Raw genomic sequence first — 16,862 nt, forward strand, 5'->3', positions numbered from 1 at the left:
ATTAACATTTAATGGCCTTTCAGCTTCAAAACTTAAATGTATTTATTGTATTATTGATTGTATTATGCTAAATTGATTGTTTTAATTGCCTATGTTTTATTTTTTGTACTGTATACAGCATTGAATTTTGCCAGATTGTGAGTCGCCCTGAGTCCCTTCGGGATGTAAATAAATAAATAAATAAATAAAACTTTGCTGCTTCCTGCCTGAGGGAATCTTTTGTTGGGCGGTATTAGCTGGCCCTGATTGTTTCCTGTCTGGATTTCCCCTGTTTTCTGAATGTTGTTCTTTATTTACTGTCCTGATTTTAGAGTTTTAGACAGGAAACAATCAGGGGCAGCTAACACATCCCAACAAATGATTCCCCCAGGCAGCCAGGCTTTGAAACTGCAAGGCCATTCAATGCTAATCAGTGGCAACATTCACACTTGCCTCCAACAGATAAGAGTTCTTTCTCCCACCCTGGACATTATTCCACAGATATATAAACCCCACTTGCCTAGTTTCCAACAGACCTCACAACCTCTGAGGATGCCTGCCATAGATGTGGGCGAAATGTCAGGAAAGAATGCTTCTGGAACATGGCCATACAGCCGGGAAAATGCACAGCAATCCAGTGGTTTTGGCCATGAAAGCTTTCAACAACACAGTAGTAGTATTTATTTATTTTATTTATTTACAGTATTTATATTCCGCCCTTCTCACCCCGAAGGGGACTCAGGGCGGATTACAATGAACACATATATGGCAAACATTCAATGCCAACAGACAAACAACATTCAGTTTTAGACAGACACAGAAGCATTTTTTTTAACATCTTTCCAGCTTCACGATTCCGGCTACAGGGGGAGCTGTTGCTTCATCATCCATTGGTGGCTGTTCTTCCTCTTCTTTTCCTCGTGAGCAGTTTTTATGGTGTTGTAGATTAGTTAAATTAGCCTCCCGCATAAAGCGTCCCTAAATTTTCCCTACTTGACAGATGCAACTGTCTTTCGGGGCTGCTAGGTCAACAGCAAGCTGGGGCTATTTTTTTTTTTTTTATGGTCGGAGGCTTCGAACGCATGACCTCTCGGTCAGTAGTGATTTATAGCAGCTGGTTACTAGCCAGCTGTGCCACAGCCCGGCCCTAGTACCATAGTATTTGTTGCAAGCACCATTAAAACACACTGGAAAGAAGTAATCAATAAAATAATATTCTATGGTGGTGGCTATCCTTTCGGTGTATGTGTAACTCCTCCATGGTCTATATTCTTGCAGGTATCTGATAAAGTGGAATACAATTTACAAAAGCCTTTTACTATAATAAAGTTTGTTACTTTCAAAGGGAAGGGAAGACTACTTTGAAAGTAACAAACTTTATTATAGTAAAACCTTTTGTAAATTGTATTCCACTTGATCAGATACCAGCTGTAGCTTATGCAAAAAGAAATGCATCACATTTAATCAACCGTCTTCTCAACACTTCTCTTTTTCTGTTTCATTTCCAGAAAAGGAAGGAAACTCTTCAAGGGAACAGCTCAGCAGTGTGTGGAATAGCTCCAGGCTTGGATATATACGGATATTTCACATGATACTCACTACCTTATTTTTCCTTAAGCAAGTCAGGACTCCCTGACAATGTGAAAGTGCCTTATGAAATTTCACAAAGGGGGCAAGATTTAGTCTTTCGTGGTACTGAATGAAAGTTAACAGGGATTTCCCTTGACACCACTTTAATGGCATGATGGAACAGTGCGAGTCGTAGTTTTACAATGTGATGGAACAATGGGAGTTGTAGTTTTCCAACGTCCCAAGCTTTCTCTGCACCAAACTACAATTCCTAGGATTTTGTAGCACTGAGCCATGGCAGTTTAAAGTAGTTTCAAACTACAGTAGAGTCTCACTTATCCAACATAAACAGGCCAGCAGAATGTAGGATAAGCGAATATATTGGATAATAAGGAGGGATTAAGGAAAAGCCTATTAAACATCAAATTAGGTTATGATTTTACAAATTAAGCACCAAAACATCATGTTATAAAACAAATTTGACAGAAAAAGTAGTTCAATACGCAGTAATGCTATGGAGTAATTACTGTATTTACGAATTTAGCACCAAAATATCACGATGTATTGAAAACATTGACTACGATGTGTTGGATAATCCAGAACGTTGGATAAGCGAGTGTTGGATAAGTGAGACTCTACTGTACATTAATTCTACAGTGTAGGATGCAGCCAATGTTGGAGAGATATGGGATGAAGCTGAACGAGTGAGGATCTGATTGGAACAAGCTCTATATCTATTGATCCGATGTATGCCTTGTCTTTGTCCCAAAACTGAGATCAATAGCAGCTCACCGCACAATTATTTTAAAAGATGCGAAACTTTGATAGCACAGTTAGACAAACTCTCATATTAAAATACATAGGAATTAAAAACGTTATCAATGCAAAGCGTTTATTTTGCACATCCCTTCCCTTTCAGGGTAAGGAGGGGGAATAACTGAGGATGCAATTGGATTGCCTTTCCCTAAATGCCATAACTGTACAGAGCCCTTAATAAATGCACTGTTTGTTGTCTAAAATATAAGACAAATAAAAATATTCCTGCTAGAGCAGGCATGGGCAAACTTGGGCCCTCCAAGTGTTTTGGACTTCAACTCCCACAATTCCTAACAGCCGGTAGGCTGTTAGGAATTGTGGGAGTTGGAGTCCAAAACACCTGGAGGGCCCAAGTTTGCCCATGCCTGCTCTAGAGGCTTGCTTTTGGTCACTGTGATTGAAAAATAATGATTTCATTGCTTGAATTTGTAGCCTGCAGGCGGGATTTCAATAATGATCGACTTTCTATTCCTTGTACTTGAAATTAAAATGTTTTATTCTATATATGTCATAGGAAACCTGAAAAATAAAGTGACCTATTAAGACCTTATTGCTGTTTTCTCTTCTTGTCTTCTGTGTCCAGTTCTTGGCACCACAATTTAAGGGAGATGCGGACAAGTTGGAAGGTGTACAGAGAAGGGCGGCTGAAATGATCAAGGGTCTGGAGAACAAGCCCTATGAGGAGCGGCTTAAAGAGCTGGGCATGTTTAGCCTGCAGAAGAGAAGGCTGAGAAGAGACATGATTAGGGACATGTATAAATATGTGAAGGGAAGTCATAGGGAGGAGGGAGCAAGCTTGTTTTCTGCTGCCCTGGAGACTAGGACCTTCAAACTACAGGAAAGGAGATTCCACCTGAAAATTAGGAAGAACTTTCTCACTGTGAGAACTGTTCAACAGTGGAACTCTCTGCCCCAGAGTATGGTGGAGGCTCCTTCTTTGGACGCTTTTAAGCAGATGCTGGATGGCCATTTGTTGGAGGTCCTTTGAATGTGATTTTTCTGCTTAGCAGAATGGAGTTGGACAGGATGGCCCACAAGGTCTCTATGATTCTATGATTCCATATGGTCAGTATTTTCACTCTGTGACAAAATCATGCCCAGCTCTATAAAAAAGTAGAAATGTGACTATATACCAAAATGTCATTTAAAGGGAATAGACCAAAAGGAGATAGCTTATGTAGTAGTAGTTAACTTTCCTTCAAACATGACTATTTCTATAGCAGGATGTTGGATTTTCCTTTAAAATTGCATTGCAGAATTCCTGCTTCCTATGAAAAATTATGACATCACTTAATTTTTCTTGATGGTCGAGATTTGGTTCCATTGTTCGAAATATATGACTGCAGTCTCTAATCCAGATGTTCCAAACAAGGTTTATTTATCTTCTTGCAGGTCTACCCAGTCAATATTAAGTTGTAAATTAATTCTACATTTTATCAGTGTGGTTTTGTGTGTAGTTGGTTATATGTATTTTTTAGAGTATTGTGTTTTTGTATGTCTTTCGGGCTGTGTGGCCATGTTCCAGAAGTATTCTCTCCTGACGTTTCACCCACATCTATGGCAGGCATCCTCAGAGGTTGTGAGGTATGGCTAAACTAAGCAAGGAAAGGAAAGAATATATATCTGTGTAGGTTCCCATCTACTGTTTTGATTTTAGAGTTTTTTTAATACTGGTAGCCAGATTTTGTTCATTTTCATGGTTTCCTCCTTTCTGTTGAAGTTGTCCACATGCTTGTGGATTTCAATGGCTTCTCTGTGTAGTCTGACATGATAGTTGTTGGAATGGTCCAGGATTTCTGTGTTCTCAAATAACAGAAAGGAAGAAACCATGAAAATGAACAAAATCTGGCTACCAGTATTACAAAACTCTAAAATCAAAACAGTAGATGGGAACCAACACTCTGAGGGCAGAGGGCAGCTAATGGCTGAACAAAGGATGCCCCCAGGCAAGAGACAAACCCTTTCCAATGCTAATTAGGGTGATTAACTGGAACATTAATGCTGGCTTCCCAGTGACAAAGGACTCTTGCCACACCCTGGACTCTACACAGATATATATTCTTTCCTTTCCTTACTTAGTTTATCCATACCTCACAACCTCTGAGGATGCCTGCCATAGATGTGGGCGAAACGTCAGGAGAGAATACTTCTGGAACATGGCCACACAGCCCGAAAGACATACAACAACCCTGTGATCCCGGCCATGAAAGCCTTCGACAACGTATTGTGTTTTATCGCTCTGTTTTAACCCTGTTGTACCCCACCTCGAATTGCAGGAAGAAATGAGTAATAGAGTTGGAAGAGACCTCGTGTGCCATCCAATATGCATGCCCAGTGTGGAATGTATCTCACCATGTTAAAACAGTAGATATGGCTCTTAATGAGACATGATGCATTATCACAGGATGTCTATGCCCTACACTGCTGAAGAAATTATATTGTTTAGCCAGCATTGTACCACCTGACATCTGTCAGGAAGTAGCAGCCTGTAATGAAAGGACCAAGTCAGTGACATCTCCGGCCCATCCTTTGTTCAGATATCAACCAGCATGCCAACGTCATAAATCGAGAAATAGTTTTCTAAGATCTACAGAGATATTGGCAGGAACACTTCAGCAAACAAGAGTCCAAAAGTGGCAGGCTAAAACCCAGAACCTCAATCAGTGGCTGACGCCAGATGGGAGACTCCCTCCTGGGCACACAGAAGACTGGGCGACTTGGAAGGCACTGAACAAACTGCGCTCTGGCACCACGAGATGCAGAGCTAACCTTAAAAAATGGGACTACAAGGTGGAGTCCACAACTTGCGAGTGTCGAGAAGAGCAAACCACAGACCACTTACTACAATGCAATCTGAGCCCTGCCACATGCACAAGGGAGGACCTTCTCACAGCGACACCAGAGGCACTCCAAGTGCTCAGATTCTGGTTAAAGTAAAATGCCAAGTTTTAAACTTTGTTGTTTTTTTATACATTATAACTGTATTCTCAATTCACTTCTGATATAATTTAATGAATATAGAGGAATATTGTTTTCATTTCCTTTTTGGCACAAAGCTATTCCTTAACCTCACAAGCTCTGAGGATGCCTGCCATAGATGTGAGCGAAACGTCAGGGGAGAATACAACCCGGAAAACATACAACAACCCTATTCCTTAACCATAGCCAAAGATTATAAAACCTGAGTCTATTTCTTGCTCCCACGTCCATCCTGCCTGCATCATGTCTTGTTTTGCTAAAGGTAAAACTGTATTTTGGAGTCAACAAGAAGTGTGTTGCTATGGGCTTTAATAAGATTTCACCTGAAGTGAAATAATAGGATTTCACCTGAAGTGTCGCAGCTTGCTTACTTACACACACCGTTCTCATTGAGGTTAAGTAAGCTTTGCATTGACCCAGTTTACATACCCAGGGGCGTTTAAACAGCTTTGTAACTGCGTGCTTGACACGGAAAAATAGAGCCGTCGGAAACAAGGGGTCATTTGTGCCGTTGGATGCAACAGGTTCTGTAAAAGCAACTTTGTGGGTGGAACACTATTTATTCCAGTTTGTGTATCCCATATCCAAAAATGCTTGGAACCAGATATATTTTCGATTTTGAATCTTTTTTGAATTTTGGAATACCTATATTTGCATGTTGTGCACATAACGAGCTATCTTGGAGATTGGACCCAAATCTAAACACAAAATTAATTGATGTTCCACGAATACCTTATATAGCCTGAACGTCATTTTATGTAATATTTGTAATGATTTTGTGCACAAAAATTATTATTTATTCTTATATCATTTTTTAGTGCAGTAGAGTCTCACTTATCCAAGACTCGCTTATCCAAGGTTCTGGATTATCCAAGGCATTTTTGTAGTTAATGTTTTCAATATATCGTGATATTTTGGTGCTAAATTCGTAAATACAGTAATTACAACATAACATTACTGCGTATTGAACTACCTTTTCTGTCAAATTTGTTGTATAACATGATGTTTTGGTGCTTAATTTGTAAAATCATAACCTAATTTGATGTTTAATAGGCTTTTCCTCAATCCCTCCTTATTATCCAAGATATTCGCTTATCCAAGGTTCTGCCGGCCTGTTTAGCTTGGATAAGTGAGACTCTACTATATGTATATATACACCTCGCCTTTCTCCCCATGGGAATTCAAGGCCCCTAACAACTGCACAATCTGGTCACAGTTTAAAATGATGCAAATGCAAAAAAAAAATCCTCAGTAAAATAGTACTACATGTATTTAAGTTAAAATATAATAAATACATCGGAATATCACCTAAATCACTAATTCTATTATATGGACCATCACAAATCACACATCCCTAGCACCAGGTGGCATGGACATCTACCTGGCCCATGATGCTGCAACACATAAAGGATAAACAATTGTATGTGTGGATGTTCCTGTCATGAAATATGATGTATGCTTTGAATGGAATTGTATGAACGATGTATGGTTGGGGTCTATATCGTCCAGAAATGTCATCCTAAGATAAAACCTGGAAAACTACAAGAAGGAGATGAAGAATATATGGAATGTAATCAAAAGTTGCTGATGAGAACAGTGACAAATTATTAACTGTTGAACTTTTGGTGAAAAACAACATGTTTACATTATCAGAGACAATGGCTCTTTAGGTTAAGGAAATGTTTACAAGGTTCCTTACTTTAAGAAGTCAACACAAGGCTCCTTACATTTACCAACACCAATTAAGGAGAGTCAACATCTGCCCAGAACTGAGATGAAGCCAGGATGTTTCAGGCTGGAAAAACATCTATCATTCATTTATAACTTTGGAATAACATCAGCAAGAAATATTGCTATATAAGAGACCTTCTAATATTGCAAAATTGTGGCAGACCTGAGGAGTCTCACCCACCCACCAAACTCTTCTCCTTGGGAAGGAGAGAGATGGTGTACCTTTGGGAGTGACAGATCTGCAACCGAACACAGTCTGGTCACTTGCCTCCTTTTCTCAAGTGAAAGGAGTGCGATTTTGGAGTCATGATATGTTTGCAGGGAGCCAGTTTCTGCTGTAGGGAAAACAGAGGTCTGATCGGCATTGTTGTTAGGGAGAGGATGCATTTTGGTGTTTTGGAAGTTTTGGAAATGTGTGTTGGCAGGCTGCCGGGAAAGCAGGTGTTTCTCCAAGGAGGGAGAAAGGATATGATAATATTTGGATGAATAGGGATGGATGAATGTATATGTGCAATGTGAACGCTGAGTAACAATGTAATTCCCCTTTGTTTGTTTGTTAGCCAATGTAACTGTAGGTTGTTTGTGGATTCAATGTAGTTACATAGAATCTGTATCTCCAATGTCGTTCTTTGTGCAAAAGTTCTGATACCCTTTCTCATACTGGAAAATTGCAATGAAAAAAACCTATGCTTTGAAGTTATTGAAAAGTTATTCATAACACTCCTTCCACCAAAATCAAAAAGCATGCAATCCATCCCAAACCATCCCTGAATTGTGACATGCTCATCTACAAAAAGGCAATGACACCTGGCATCACCCCAAAAGAAGATTTGTGTTTCAGGTGCCTATTCCAACTCAGCTGAGTGTTTAAAGTTTTTAAAGTTCTGAAAAATCAAATAAAGAATAAACATCAGCCTTGTGTTTTTAGGTGAGATAAAATGTGTTTTTGCTTTTAAATTATTTTTAGCAAATGGAAGGTGATTAAAAAGAATAAAGACACCGAATTGACCACAGTCACTTTTTCATTGGCTTTCTTAAAATCTATCCTCTTTCTCAGAACTTAGTTGCATCACTGTCGACCACACAATTAGCAAATCTTCTTTCAACGCATTCCCTTAGTTAAAAAGACATTTTTAAAAAACCTCCCTCCATCCTTGAAAATTAAGGGAGGAGGTTTGGAAGGCATGTCTCCCTTTCACAGGTGTGCCTGATCAGTTCCCCAAATGAGAAAAGCCAAAGGACTCTATTCTTCCTACATAATCTTCTTGCCAAGTAATCCTAATCCAGTTCAGGCCTCTTGCTTTTCTTATCACGTGGGAGGGCTCACATCAGCCTGTAGAGAGTAAATCAAATGCACTTGAAGGTTTTTCTTCTTCTTCTGAAGGAAGGGCAAAGGAAGAACGTCCTCTAAGCACCCGTTTCCAGATGGAACGAAATGCTTTTTTATTTAAGCTTCTCTTGCATGTGAAACTTCACAAGCCATCCTGAATAGATCCATTTGGATTACAAATGAATATTACACAAATGCACATTAGAAAAATTGGACTTTTTCCGGTTGAAGCTTCAAAGCCCAGTCCTCTCCTTTCTAAAGTGGACATCGGAGACAAAGTAAGCTTGTTTTATTTATAAATTGTTTATGTTTATCTGCTGGACTAATTATTGCAATAGCTCCACGACAATAACCAAATTTCCACAGGGCAGTCAGATGCAAAATATAATAGCACCCCTGCATGTTGTTGCTTGGGTTCAAGGTTTTACTTGTTTTAAGAATTGTTATATTTAATTCTATTTTAATATTTTATTTTGTAGGTTTTTTAAATTGTAGTGTTTGTTAGATTGTGAGCCGCTTTGGATTCTAGTCCTGGAAGAAAAGAAGGGCAATGATGATGATGATGATGATGATGATGATGATGATGATAATGATGATAATAATAATAATAAAACAGAGGCACAACTGTGTGGCCCAAATGATCCATTGGAACTTATGCCTAAAGTACCACCTGCCAGCAGTAAAGAACTGGTGGGATCACAAACCAGCAAAGGTCGTGGAAAATGAACACGCAAAGATACTGTGGGACTTCCGAATCCAGACTGACAAAGTTCTGGAACACAACACACCAGACATCAGAGTTGTGGAAAAGAACAAGGTTTGGATAATTGATGTTGCCATCCCAGGTGACAGTCGCATTGATGAAAAACAACAGGAAAAACTCGGCCGCTATCAGGACCTCAAGATTGAACTTCAAAGACTCTGGCAGAAACCAGTGCAGGTGGTCCCGGTGGTGATGGGCACACTGGGTGCCGTGCCAAAAGATCTCAGCCGGCATTTGGAAACAATAGACATTGACAAAATTACGATCTGCCAACTGCAAAAGGCCACCCTGCTGGGATCTGCACGCATCATCCGAAAATACATCACACAGTCCTAGACACTTGGGAAATGTTCGACTTGTGATTTTGTGATATGAAATCCAGCATGTCTATCTTGTTTGCTGTGTCATACAATAAAATAATAATAATAATAGAACAGATATAAACAAAACCAATTGAGAGAACTTCCCATGTCAACCGCCACAACACACCAGACCTCATGGTTGAGGAAAATAAAAAAGTTTGGATTTTTGATATCACCATACCAGGTGACAGTCAGATTGACAAAAAACAACAGGAAAAACTCAGCTGTTATCAGGACCTCAAGATTGAACAGCAAAGGCTCTGGCAGAAACCAGTGCAAGTGGTCCCAGTGGTGATGGGCACACTGGGTGCCGTGTCAAAAGACCTCAGCCGGCATTTGGAAACAATAGACATTGACAAAATTACGATCTGCCAACTGCAAAAGGCCACCCTACTGGGATCTGCGCACATCATCCGAAAATACATCACGCAGTCCTAAACACTTGAGAAGTATTCGATTTGTGATTTTGTGATATGAAATCCAGCATATAGATCTCGTTTGCTGTGTCATACAATGTTGTTGTGTCAATAATAATAGAACAGGTCTAAACAAAACCAATTGAGAGAACTTCTCATGTTCAATGCTATTGTAACTTTTGTCAGAGAAGGCTAAAGAGCCTGTACAACTCTCATGATTCTATAACATTGGGAGATGGCAGTTCAAGTGGTATTAAACTGCATTAATTCTAAAGTGTAGATCAGGTATGGGCAAACTTCGGCCCTCCAGGTGTTTTGAGCTGGGAAATTTGATTTTAAAAAGTAATTTTTCCAAATGTTGCATTTCTGTGTCAGTTTGCTGTTTTGCCAGGTTCATCCTTAAATGGAGACTCAGGCTTTGATGCAACTGCAATATTGATGCAAAATTTAACAACCAGGTGTTTTTTTCCCTCCAGAACGCCCAGTATCTATTACAGTATATTTGCTTTGTCCATCCAGGTGGGATGACGGGCCATACCTTCTGAGCTCCATCACACCTGAACTATGCCATCATATCCATTTAATGCTGTTCCAAGTGGCGCAAGAGTGAACCTTATCCAGGTGAGTAAAGTGGGAGGTACCCTTCTCCCCAGTAATGTTGCAAGGTGAGAAAAAGCAGTGTGTCTTTAACAAAGCTGATTATCACGCCTCCTTGTTATTCTTGGCTTATCTGAGTTCCAGTGGTAGTAGTTTGTGGGGCTATAATTACCATCCAGGAGTTAATGCTCCTTTCTAAGCCCTGTCTCGGCTCTGTGACATCAATGTGTACAGATTTGCTGACGCAGATATAGGAATAACTGACCATTATTCGTAATAACGGCGTGCTTAAGTCTAATCCTGTTGCAGTTTTCACGTAAACTATAGAACATGCAAAATGCAGCCCTCCAGATTTGGATGCATCTACAATATTAAATGATGCAGTTTGTCACTATGGCTCACAGCTCATTGGGAGTTGAAGATTTGCAAGGTCTTTAGCTTTCTCTGCCGAAAAGTGGTGCTACCTTTCCAAATGACAACTCCCGGGATTTCATTGCATTGAGTCTTTCAAGTTAAAGTGCGGTCAAACTGCATTAACTGTATAGTGTAGATGCACCCAGAGTTCAAATTACAAAAGTATTTTGTACTCGGTTAACTCAGAAAAGAGAGAGGAGGGCAGTAGGCTCAACATAAGTGTCTTAGCGCATTTTGTTAAAGCGCTGAGCAGCTGAACTTGCAGACCAAAAGGTTGCCAGGTTCGAATCCGGGGAGCGGAATGAGCGCCCGCTGTTAGCTCCAGCTCCTACCAATCTAGCAGTTTGAAAACATGCAAATGTGAGTAGATCAATAGGTACCGCTCCCTTGGAGGTGTCTTCGGACAACGCCGGCTCTTCGGCTTAGAAATGGAGATGAGCACCAACCCCCAGAGTCAGACATGATTAGACTTAACATCAGGGGAAACCTTTACCTTTTACTAAATTGAGTACATAAATTCCTAATTGTCAATGCTTAAACTAATCATTTTGTATACAGTATTCCCTCACACCCGCAATAAGTGAAAATCCACAAAGTAGGGACGCTATATTAATTTTAATATTTATACATTATTTTAGTAGTTATACACTATTTTAAGTCTTTATCAACCAATCGTGTGTTGATAAATCGCCTCCTTCTCCTCCCGTTGCCACTTGGGCTCCTTTTCTCTCCCTTCGGCTTCCCCTTCCTCCCTTCCTTGAGCTTTAAATTGTAATTTTTCATGATTTATAATAGTCTTTTAGAGTTTATTGAAAAACCGCAAAACAGAGAATCCGCGAAAAGTGAACCGCGAAGTAGTGAGGGAACACTGTATTCTTCTTTTTATTAACTTTTGCCCTCTTGTTACTGTTGCTCAGCTATATGTCTCCCAGTTTTCATCTGGGAAGTATCAAAGAATATGGAGTTCTTTCTTGGGTTGTTGTTTCTAAATATTCCAACATTTTCCCTTGACAGATGGAAGGCAACATAATTTCTGCGCTGGAAGAGGGTGCTCGTCCACTGACAAAATGACGTCTGGCTTGTAGCGTAATATACACCGAGGTTTTGTGGTCCTTTTCGATCTCCTAGGTGTCTTGCTTGAAGACTATGGGAAGTGGTATTTCTTCACACAGGAATTTCATATGCAAATCAGATAAAAGTATGCTTTTTCTTTCCTAAATGTGAAAAAAAATCTTCCAGTTTTCTTTGTTATTATTATTTTTGCAGAAATCAGGGTAAGTTATATTGTTTTCTTTCTTTCTAGATCAGGAATTGCCAGATGCAAGTAATCCTGGTAAGTTATCATGATATACATTATTTTGTCTGCTGATATCCCAATGGCAGTATATATTAATCTTCACTGCCATATAATCCAGTTCACAGCAGATAATCTGGATTCAGAAACTGAATTATCGTATATACTTGAGTATAAGCCGACCCAAATATAAGCCGAGGCACCTAATTTTACCACAAAATACTGGGAAATCATCGACTCAAGTATAAGCTGAGGGTGGGAAATTTCAGAAATAAAAATAGATACCAATAAAATTACATTAATTGAGGCATCAGCAGGTTAAATGTTTTTGAATACAGTAGAGTCTCACTTATCCAACACTCGCTTATCCAATGTTCTGGATTATCCAACGCATTTTTGTAGTCAATGTTTTCAATACATCATGATATTTGGTGCTAAATTTGTAAATACAGTAATTACTGCATATTGAACTACTTTTTCTGTCAAATTTGTTGTATAACATGATATTTTGCTGCTTAACTTGTAAAATCATAACCTAATTTGATGTTTAATAGGCTTTTCCTTAATCCCTCCTTATTATTCAACATATTCGCTTATCCAACATTCTGCCGGCCCGTTTATGTTGGATAAGTGAGACTCTACTGTATTTACATAAAGCTCAAATTTAAGATAAGACTGTCTAATTCTGATTAAATCATTATTCTCAGATTCTTCAATGTAAATGTGCTTACGTATCCTTTTTAATAATAATAGAGTAAAATAATACATGTAATAATAATAATAAATACAGGAAAATAATACATGTAATAATAAATAGAGTAGAATAATAAATGTAATAATAATAATAAGATCAGAGTGAAATAATAAATGTATTATTAATAATAATAAAAATAGAGTAAAATAAATGTAATAGTAGCAACAATAATAGAGAAAAATAATAAATATAATAATACCAATAATAATAGAGAAAAATAATAAATATAATAATACCAATAATAATATAACATTATATTGTATTGAACTACTTTTTCTGTCAAATTTGTTGTATAACATGATGTTTTGGTGCTTAATTTGTAAAATCATAACCTAATTTGATGTTTAATAGGCTTTTCCTTAATCCCTCCTTATTATCCAAGATATTCGCTTATCCAAGCTTCTGCCGCCCGGTTTAGCTTGGATAAGTGAGACTCTACTGTAATAATAAGCAGAGTAAAATAATAAATGCAATAATAATAATAATAATAATAATAATAATAAGATCAGAGTGAAATAATAAATGAATTAATAATAATAATAAAAATAGAGTAAAATAAATGTAATAGTAGCAACAATAACAGAGAAAAATAATAAATGTAATAATACCAACAATAATAGAGAAACATAATAAATGTAATAATACCAATAATAATAGAGAAAAATAATAAATGTACCATATATTCTTGAGTATAAGCTGACCCAAATATAAGCCAACCAGGACCCTCACCCGAGTATAAGCCGAGGGAGGCTTTTTCAGTCTTAAAAAAAGGGCTGAAAATTAGGCTTATACTCGAGTATATACAGTATATCACAGTATAGATGGGGGGTCTCTACCAGTCATCCATGTGGACAAAATTGCATTTTGGAATACTCCAGATTTTATTATTCCAGATAAAGAATGCTCAGCCTATCACCATGTTGCACTTATATGCTGAGTTTCCTGTCTATTAACTCACTTGCATGTTCTTAGACTTTCTTCAGGACTAAAAGAACTGTATACTATATAGTTCGTATGAAAGGACTATATACTATAGTTGTACAATAGGCTTGGAAGTCATGATGACAGGCAGATCCTCATTCAACTCCATTTCCTAGGATTCCCTGCGTCACTGTGATGAGACAAAGACTTTGGAACAGAACTTTGCTCCATCCGAAGGTTCTGGCCAATCGAGATTGTGCGTGCTTAAGACAATGGGGAGGTTGAGCCTATATTGGGTTGCTACGTTCCTAGAAAGCTCCGAAATGCAGCTAGAATAGACCCATACAGTGGAGGAATATGGAAAAGAAAGGAGGCGGCAAGGATGTGAGTGGAGAAAAAAGATTTCCTACCGAGAAAAAACCAGTCAGAGATTCTAAGTTCAATGTTTACCTAGGTGAGTGGTAGGGAATTCTGCATAGAGCTACCAGAAAGGAAACTTGTCTATATTCCACGTCAAATGCACTTAATTGAGGAGGTGATCAAGTTAGTGGTCCACAAAGACTTGCTTTAAAAGCCAGTTATTTGGGAGGAAAATCTTGAGTTTGTAGAGGGCTTGGAGCCAGTTATTCGGGAGGAAAATCTTGAGGGCTTGGATTTCATGGAGCCAATCTAGTGTAGTACTTTGAGCATTGGATGATGACTCTAGAGATCTTTGTGGACAACAAGTTGAACATGAGCCAACAATGTGATGCAGCAGCTAAAAATGCCAATGGGATTTTTGGTTGCATCAAAAGGAATATAGTGTCCAGATTAAGGAAAGTCATGGTGCCTCTCTAATCTGCTTATTATTGACCTGGAATAATGTGTCCACTTCTGGACACCACAGCTTGAAGAGATATTGACTCTAAGCTGGAAGGTGTCCAGAGGAAAAGGGCCAATAAAATGATCAAAGGTTTGGAGACCATGAATCCCTATGAGAAGCATCTTTAAAAACTGGGTCTGTTTAACCTGCAGAAGAGAAGGTTGAGGAGAGATATGAAAGCCATGTATAAATACAGTAGAATCTCACTTATCCAAGCTAAACAGGCCAGCAGAAGCTTGGATAAGCGAATATCTTGGATAATAAGGAGGGATTAAGGAAAAGCCTATTAAACATCAAATTAGGTTATGATTTTACAAATTAAGCACCAAAACATCATGTTATAGAACAAATTTGACAGAAAAAGTAGTTCAGTACGCAGTAATTCTATGTAGTAATTACTGTATTTACGAATTTAGCACCAAAATATCACGATGTATTGAAAACATTGACTACAAAAATGCATTGGATAATCCAGAATGTTGGATGTGAGTTGGATAAGTGAGACTCTACTGTATGTGAAAGGATGCCATAAGGAAGCGGGAGCAGGCCTCCTTTCTGCTGCCCTGGAAACTAGGACCCAATGGAGTCATGGGTTCAAATGACAGGAAAGGAGATTCCACCTGAAAATTAGGAAGACTGTAAGAACTATTCAGCAGTGGAACTCTCTGCCTTGGAGTGTGGTGGAAGCTCCTTCCTTGGAAATATTTAAACAGAGGCTGGATGGCCATCTATTAGGGGTACTTTGATTGTGCTTTTCCTGCATGGCAGGCGGTTGGACTAGATGGCCCATGTGCTCTCTTCCAACTCTTTTTATCCAATGATTCTATGAGACCAGGGTTCAATTCTTTGCTCAGCCATAGAAATCCATTGGGAGACCTTGTGCAAATCACACATTCTCAACCCCAGAAAATCCCTTAGGGCAGTGGTTCTCAACCTGTTGTCCCCAGGTGTTTTGGCCTACAACTCCTAGTAATTCTAGCCAGTTTACCAAAGGCCATAACATCTGGTTGAGAACCACTGCCTTAAAGTCACCATAAGTTGGAAATGACTTGAAGGAACAAAGCAACAAAAACCAATAGTAAGTCAACATGACATAATGGTTTGAGTGTTGAGTTACAGATCTAGAGAACAGGGTTTGAATCTCCACTCGGTTGTGAAAACCTACTGTGTGACCTTGGGAAAGCCTTAGAATACATCTACACTGTAGAATGAATGCAGTTTGATACTACATTAACCGTCATGGCTCAGTGCCATGGCCTTTTAAAAATTGTTTTAAAAGTCTTTAGGCTTGCCAAAGGGTGCTGGTGCCTCACCAGACTACAAGTTCCAGGATTCCATAGCCTTGAGCCATGGAAACTAAAGGGGTCTCATTCTGCAGTGTAGATGCACCCTTAAACCCAATAAACTTCTTGATAGGGTCACCATAAAGCGGAAATGACTTGAAGGCGTACAGCACCAACAGTATAGTAAAGACAAGAAATACCAAGCCACCCTGGTACTATTCTTCCCTTTCTTCAAACCGCAGTGTAAACTGTTGTGAGCTCATGTTTTAATAGTGTTTAATCTGTTGTTTTAATGATGTACACAATCTCAACCCACAGGGAGGGGTGGTTTGTTCTTCTTCTTCTTATTATTTTATTATGACACAGCAAACAAGATAGACATGCTGGATTTCATATCACAAAATCACAAGTCGAACACTTCCCAAGTGTCTAGGACTGTGTGATGTATTTTCGGATGATGCGCGCAGATCCCAGCAGAGTGGCCTTTTGCAGTTGGCAGATTGTGATTTTGTCAATGTCTATTGTTTCCAAATGCCGGCTGAGATCTTTTGGCACGGCACCCAATGTGCCCATCACCACCGGGACCACCTGCACTGGTTTCTGCCAGAGTCTTTGCAGTTCGATCTTGAGGTCCTGATAGCGGCTGAGTTTTTCCTGTTGTTTTTCGTCAATGCGACTGTCACCTGGGATGGCGATATCAATGATCCAAACCTTGTTCTTTTCCACAACTGTGATGTCTGGTGTGTTGTGTTCCAGAACTTTGTCAGTCTGGATTCGGAAGCCCCACAGTAT

General features: G+C 39.0%; 1 protein-coding gene and 1 long non-coding RNA gene across 7 annotated transcripts in view; one reads left to right on the forward strand and one right to left on the reverse strand.

Annotated features, from left to right (window-relative positions):
• Nucleotides 1-11,556: 11,556 nt before the first annotated feature.
• LOC134299185 (uncharacterized) lies at nt 11,557-14,089 on the reverse strand. Its single transcript, XR_010006344.1, has 2 exons — nt 13,963-14,089; nt 11,557-12,170 (listed from the first exon to the last, which is right to left on the reverse strand). It is a non-coding gene; the product is annotated as an uncharacterized LOC134299185 (long non-coding RNA).
• ppef2 (protein phosphatase with EF-hand domain 2) overlaps nt 12,055-16,862 on the forward strand; it is a 34,954-nt gene continuing 30,146 nt past the window's right edge. For 4 of the 6 annotated variants that reach the window (XM_062981221.1, XM_062981217.1, XM_062981222.1 and 1 more), the window contains exon 1: nt 14,241-14,379. In XM_062981221.1, the coding sequence (XP_062837291.1) occupies nt 14,283-14,379 (97 nt within the window). In that variant the 5' untranslated portion in view covers nt 14,241-14,282. Of the gene's footprint in view, nt 12,155-12,259; nt 12,290-14,196; nt 14,380-16,862 lie in introns of those variants that run through there. The other 2 variants (XM_016994138.2, XM_062981219.1) reach the window with 2 other exon arrangements.

Source organism: Anolis carolinensis, chromosome 5, assembly GCF_035594765.1.
Source record: "Anolis carolinensis isolate JA03-04 chromosome 5, rAnoCar3.1.pri, whole genome shotgun sequence".
Taxonomy (NCBI): domain Eukaryota; kingdom Metazoa; phylum Chordata; class Lepidosauria; order Squamata; family Dactyloidae; genus Anolis; species Anolis carolinensis.